Source organism: Malaya genurostris, chromosome 1 (assembly GCF_030247185.1).
Source record: "Malaya genurostris strain Urasoe2022 chromosome 1, Malgen_1.1, whole genome shotgun sequence".
Lineage (NCBI taxonomy): Eukaryota > Metazoa > Arthropoda > Insecta > Diptera > Culicidae > Malaya > Malaya genurostris.
The window spans coordinates 94,279,122-94,286,434 of NC_080570.1; the positions used below are offsets into that span (position 1 = coordinate 94,279,122).

Consider the following 7,313-nt stretch of genomic DNA (forward strand, 5'->3'; position numbering starts at 1 on the left):
CTGGTGAACTACTGGCGAAGATATCGAAAATACTTGAATGTTCTCTTGTCTTCAATCGTTCTTTTGAAGAAGAATCCATGCTTGCTACTAAACTCAGGTATATAGGGTAACAGAGGTATTTTGGTCACTTCATATATTTTGGTCCACCTAACAAACTTTATCAATTTTATCGGATTATATCGATGTTAAGTAACCCATGTTGCATCAATTTGAAGCTAATCACATTAAATCAACTATTGCGGAAGGTTTTTTCATAAATATTACAACATTTGGTGGATATTTTTAATAAGTGGGCCAAAATAAAATCTGTTACCCTACATGGTTAGCAAGTTAGTCAATACATATACATATAACCTCATGTTAGTCATTCATAATCACTCATGATTCATAGCTCTAGGGTAAAAGTAATCACTAATCAGGATACATTCAAAGTGTGAAGAATTAAAAAATCCATTACGAATCAATGAGTCTTTTTCACAAGCCAATTAAACGAGTGGTAAGCCCACTGCGCTCAATCTCTTGAAATATTCCTGGTTTCCATGTGTCGGTTTTTCTTGTTATACTTTGTGCGACGGTTCGTTCGACTGAAGCGGATAAAATTTTGCACGCATTTTATGACGCTACATTTCACCTTAAGGTCTGAGGACAGAGGGTCGCGTGTTGAATTTTAAATCGACCACGTGGCTTGCTCAATTCCTTTTGCGCATCGAATTTCTCTTGTACTCACTCGTATATGATCAAACTGTACCGGGTTGCCAGCATACATTTTCAACTTTCACAAAGATAGAATGTCTGTGTGTTTGGCAGCCTTGTCGAGCCAATTTTATTTCTCTCTCCTTTTTCAGAATGCTATCAGGAAACCAAAGCGAAAAAAATGGCGGATGCATTGAAACTGACTTTGTTTCACAGAAAAATACAAGACTTTATTTTTATCGCGATAATATATATGTTTTTATGTACTAATCGCATCTAAACTAAATTATCTAGACTTAGTCACGGTAGATTTATGATACAAGCCTTCAAAGTCGAGATATTCGATGAACAAGTAGAGATATGCATTTCCGAGCGTTCCAATTTTCAGCAGTTCTTCAGTCAGAAAAAACACGACCGCTAAACTCAATGAATCATTCTGAAAATTTCACAGAATATTCTCAACTATATTTCGAAGACATTGTCAGGTGGGTTTTTCTACATTCTGCACCGTTTCCAAGAAAATTTAATTTGAAACGGGAAAATAGCAAAAAAAACTACCACTTTACGGTACTGTCCTCAGCCCTTAAATGGAAAGCACATGAATTCAGTGGGCTTGATAAGCTGTGCACGGTTTTCGCATGGTGACATCGTAACTATTTTCGTCAGTAGAGTACAATACCAGTTGAATCAAAGAAAATATTTCGAACAAAATATACGTGAAAAATTTGATATCTCAATTCTACAATGACCAACAACTCCGAAAAAGATGGTTATGATCACAGTATGTGGAATAAAAATTTTGGAAGGATAAGAAAAAACATAGTTCAGGTAAGAAAAAAGTATACAGAGTGGATTTTTTATGAATCTATAAAAAATAATAAACTCTTTGCCTCCTCAAGTATGCAAGCTAATCACTTGATGAGATCGGACATTACAATATTCGTTGGAATTATATACAGCACTATCTAAACCTTATTACAGTCAGATCGTTTACACGACCGTTTTGCGTGCCGTGCTGAAATATTCGTGTTCATTTAAAAAATCTTTCATTACAAACGAGTAATTCCAAACACCGTACGAAAACACTTAAAATAAGCACCCATATTTATTATGTAACGAATCGTTGTTGTATGCAGAAAAGTTGTTTAAAAATTTTCAGATAATTGTAATCGGAAAAAACCCTTCAAAATTCGCATACACTCAAATTGCTCTAAATTTTTATCTATTAGATAGAATTAATTAAAATTTTGCGTAGACAGTTTAATGTGTATTGTTTACAATCTGTGAAATGATTTTATAAGGTGCACAAAAGACGAAATGATCAGTGGATGCGCGAAAAAATTTGGCTCGAATACACAGAGAACAAGGATCTGTGCATTGCGCAGTTAGGAATCGCGAATTCCACGGAGCTATTAGTACACCTTCCATTGTGAGCTCCTGTTAATGTTTATCACTCACTCAAAAAATAATTCACGCTACTTCTACCTGAGAACATATATGATTCACATCGACAGAACTTATCATGTAAATTCTATTGGGTATATAGATGAAATGAACCGGGCTGTTCATATAACATTTATTAGGTACAGCCGGAATTCGCTGGTTGAAGCCCCTTTAGTTGGAGTGTTCGTTAATTGTGTATTCGTTAGTTAGAACAAGATCCAATGAAAAAGCACTGCTATGTCAAATCTATTGTCATTATGATAAATTGTCGAGATAAATTTATTTTCCGAATCGTGAACGTTTACCAGCTAATTTGCAGAAAACAAACAAATAATCTGTATCCCCCATAAAAATATCAACCAGCTGTCTTACTTTACCTAACAGCTCAAGACACGGATGCTGCGTAGATCACCTCCACTTGATCGATTCACCTTGCTCGCTGCGCCCCTCTTCTTGTTCTAGTCGAATTAGATTCAAGAACCATTTTCACTGGGCTGTCGTCCGACATCCTTATGACATGCCCAGCCCATCGTAGACGTCCGATTTTAGCTGTCCGTACGACGAGTGGTTCTCCTGCTCTTGCAGCTGTTGCAATTCGTGATTCATACGCTGTCGCCACGTTTCGTATTCTATCTGCACTTCGTCATAGATGGTCCTCAGTACTTTTCTTAAGAAAAAAACTAAGGGCGCGTTGATCCTCTCCCAACACAGTCCAGGTCTCAATTTCGTGAGGTGGGGTACTTTTCTCGATTGAAGGGTTTTTCTGAGTCCAAAGTACGCACGATTTTCTGCCAAAATATGTCTTTGAATTTTTCTGCTAGTGCCATTATCGGCGGTCACCAGTGACCCCAAATACACGAACTCGTCAACTACCTCGATATCGGCACCGTCTATCAATATTCATGATGGGAGGCGTAGTGTTTCTTCTCTAGAGCCTCTTCATCCCACCTATTTTGTTTTTGACGCATTTATGGCCAGTCCGATACGCCTAGCTATCAGTTCGATGTATGTTTCCATCATCTTCTCAAGGTTACGTGTCACAATATCAATATCGTCAGCGAAGCCAAAAAGGTGTACGGACTTTCGGAAGATCGTGCCACTCGTGTTGATTCTCACTCTTCGAATCACACCTTCCAAAGCAACTTTGGACAAAATACAAGAAAGTCCATCACCTCCTGGACTTTTTAGGGGCCCGGAAATTCGAAGATTTAAAAATATTTCTTATTTCTCATAATCAAAACATATTTTAGGACCTTTTTTTCCTCATTTAATCCTTCAAAATAGAGTCATGCTCATGATCACTAAACGAAGGGGCTCTTATTAAAATCCCCCCGAGCCCTTTTTTTTCTCTCGGCGGCCCTGATTGCGAATATGTGATCCGTAGTGGCGCGGGCTCCAGTAAATCCCGCTTGGTACGGCCCTACTAATTCCTTAGCTGTTGGTGATAGACGACGGCAAAGGATTTGTAGGCGGCGTTCAGCAATGTGATTGCGCGGTAATTGCAACAATCTAGCTTATCACCTTTTTGGACATACTAGAGTGACTATAATCAGAGTGGCGACAGCTGTTCGTTTGGAATGACAGCTACCAGTTCCAAACGAGCAAACGACCTGTCAATTCAATGTAAAGCTAATGGAATGTTTTTAATTGTTGCCAGCATTACGGATGAGATGTCGTCACTCTGGTTATAGGCACTCTAGGACATACCACTCCTTCCATCCATTCCTGCGGTAGATCCATCTATTTGGGATGAGGCCCAAATGTTAGAAATCATCCAGTGCTGCGCTCTAGCCATTGCCTCTCTTCCATATTTGAGCAGCTCACCTGGCAACTGGTCATTCGTCAGATCCTGTAATAGCATTATCAAATAGAGTAACAACATACGTGAGGGAACTTCAGATTCCCGATTATGCAGCTGAATTATATTTAGCACTCTAGAAGACAGAAATGCCTTATTTTCATATATAGCTAATAAATGCCTTACATGATTTTTCAATGAAAAAAACCCAAAATTTGAACACAATTTAAAATTTTTTAAAAATATCTCCTTCGCCATGTTTTTAAAAATATATTTGAAAGTATTTTCTATCGAATGCAAGAAACAGATTTTTTTTTCGTTTGCCTCAATTTTAAATATATCAGTTTAAAAATAACCTGTTTTTGAACTATTTTTGCTCTTAACTTCGGTTCAGAAAACGCTACCTGAATGCGCCAGTCATCAAAAAATTGGTTTTAACAAACTCTAAAAAATGTTAATTGATACTAAACACAAGAAGTGAAAAAGAAAAAAGCAAGAGCAAAACGTCTGATTTTTTTAGGAACACCCTAAGATGCTCTCTTAAAATAGCTGTAACACTAAAACCGTTGGAGATACAACAATGTCTTCTGCAAAGCTGCTTGATGATATTAGCGGCCCTTACACGAGCATTAAAAATGTCATTTTAAATGATGACTAACTAATGATGTAATTCAAATTTGTTAGAAATTTCGTCATTAGTGCACCACTACAAGTTCATTAAAATGATATTTTTTTTTACTAATGACATTTTTAATGACTCGTGTAAGGGCCGCTATTAATCCAAAACTGCATTTTGTCAACAACATTTCCAAATTTTATTTCATTTACGACACCATTGTGGAACCAGAGAACCAAAATATTTACTTATTTAGGTTGACCACGGGTTGGTTTCAGCATGCTCTTAATTACTGAATTATTACAATCAGCATATCAATTCAACTCATTGTGTTTTTTATATTTTCAGAATGGTTATGCGAATGGAGTAGCACACGGACAGGAGACTGTGTATCAAAAAAACTTTGATTGTGGGTATCAACAAGGCTTTTCAATGGCATTCAAGTTGTCACAGCATCATGGCTTTGCCGATGCAATCCAAAATCAAAAACAGGAAATCCTTATGCGGAATATCAAATCTGACCCCAATCTAGAGCAAGATTCCTCATCAGCACATTGCCAATTGTGCTTGAAAAGAACGTTGGAACGACTGCCACTGGAGGAAATTGTAACCATTCAAAATTACCATAATGCAACGGTGATAGATAACCTAAAAAAGCGTCATAGTTTATTACAATGTAAGTTTTTTGTTGGTACATACTCAACAATGTATTACTTAATCTTGATTTTTTTTTCATTTATTTTCAGAGTTCCAAATTTGGTTTGAAATAAAGGACGCGATGTCCAACGTATCCTTATAAAATTCTTATCTGCTTTTGAGTTCTGTGTAATATTATTTTGATCAACAATACAATCAGTTCGGAAGCTAGAGGTTAACGAAATTATTAAATTTAAATCGTTTCTTTATTTAAAAAAAGGTTGGTGGGTAATGTCACAGGCATAACTGGAGAACGTGAATACGAATAAAAGTAACATGCATCTTTCATATTTCCAAATATAGTAAATCGTTCGTATCAGGCCCATGCGAAGGGGGAAGGAGGGGGAGGGGCTGTAACCCCCTCCACCTTTATGGAAGATTTTTCAACATTAAATTCCATGAACACTCGAGTACTTATTATATAAAAGTGCAAATAACTTGATTTTTCTTTCAAATTTTTACGCCTGCGCACGGCCTGGTTCGTATTGGTAGATTTTGCGGATTTTGCAATTTGTATTGCATTGCTTCATTCCAGAATTGCAACGGTGGTTCTATACGAAAGCACAACTTATTGACGACAAACATATTCTATAAACAATTGAAAAACACGGAACAAATAGTGTTCTAATAGTGCTAAATGAGTCTTTTATGCCATCATTGATTTACCTTCACCAGAACTAGGAGACTAAACTCTGAAACTTGATTCAAGAACTAAATTCGAAGTCTTAAGCTCAGAATTCAGTTGCAAAATTCGGAATCCAGATTTCAAATTCAGGTTCAGAGTTCAGATCTAACATTTAGTTTCATAGTCCAAATCTAAAATTCATATCCTGCATTTCGTTCAAGAATACTGAATCAGAATTCTAGAATTTAATCGAAAATTCATTTCCTTGATGCTGCTGGTTTAAGGCGACTGCTCGCTACGACGTCCGGAATGTGAATGAGAACGACTTGAGAGTTTGAGGCTTTACACCATGCAGAAGGTCTGTCTTCGCTTCTGATTGTGGAAGGTTCTGGCCACGATGTTCAGTTCCGCCCAAAGCACAAGAAAAAAATGAACGATTTCCGTCCATTTGAATCTATTTTTACCTTTTATACTCGTACAGTTGAACGTCGGGACTGATACCTCAAAAGCGTCGTTGCGGGTTCGACAAAGGCAATGATGAGAGGCGTGAGAAAACTTATTTTTTTAGTTATTCATGGTTATCTCACACCGTTGAACATTTTATCACAAATTGATGATCATATTTCTAATGACATGGAAAAAGAATTCTAACATTGCGTTTAGTACAAATCGTAAATTCATGATTAAATTCTACCGATTCTTTCATAGGACGAATTTTTAAAAAGCGTCCCATAGTAAAGTAAGACGTATTCACATCAAAAATTTATATTAGTTATTCAACATTAATTGCATGTACAACCTTGTTCGTTCGCGAATCACCTCAATTAGCGCTAAAAGATATTAAGAAGGTGGGGTGAGCTCGATTCGTCTGCGTTTCTAGTTGCCATGTTTAATATGGAATATGTGCGTAATTTTATTGATTCAATTGTTTATCCTATATATTGAACTACAATGATTTCATAGTAAGAAAACAACTATATATCGGGTGTCGCTAATCAAACACTCATATCTTCTCACTAAATAATCTGTGTCAATGTCTTGTTTGGTGTTTATATGACCGATATCCGGGTCTATCCGATAAAGTGAGTCCTTAGAATGGCTAAGTCTGAATTCTTATTGGTTCCAGTCTTAGTACTCTTGGTTTCAGTTGAAATAATCTGTAAAAGACCTGTTTGTGTGCTTTTCTCATATTACTGTGAGATTCTCAAAACCGCTTCGATACTTGAATAAAAGCAAGAAAGTCTGACCAGTAACTAACTTAACCTACGAAATAAAACTATTTTGAACCAAATTTTCTCATATAGAAAGTTATACAATCACTGTGAAAACCGACACCCGGAGGACCGAGTGTCATATAGAGTGTTTTTCCCTTAAGAGATAGAAAAACAATGTTTTCCACAAAGTTGTAGAACTCCCAACGAGAAAAAACTTTGATGAAGAAG

General features: G+C 36.6%; 1 protein-coding gene across 1 annotated transcript; it reads left to right on the forward strand.

The window, feature by feature from the left end:
• Positions 1-1,144: 1,144 nt before the first annotated feature.
• On the forward strand, positions 1,145-5,438 carry LOC131425114 (uncharacterized). Its single transcript, XM_058586711.1, has 3 exons — positions 1,145-1,521; positions 4,899-5,226; positions 5,297-5,438. Coding segments are annotated over exons 1-3 (414 nt in total). The 5' UTR covers positions 1,145-1,437; the 3' UTR covers positions 5,299-5,438.
• The last annotated feature ends 1,875 nt before the right edge of the window (positions 5,439-7,313 follow it).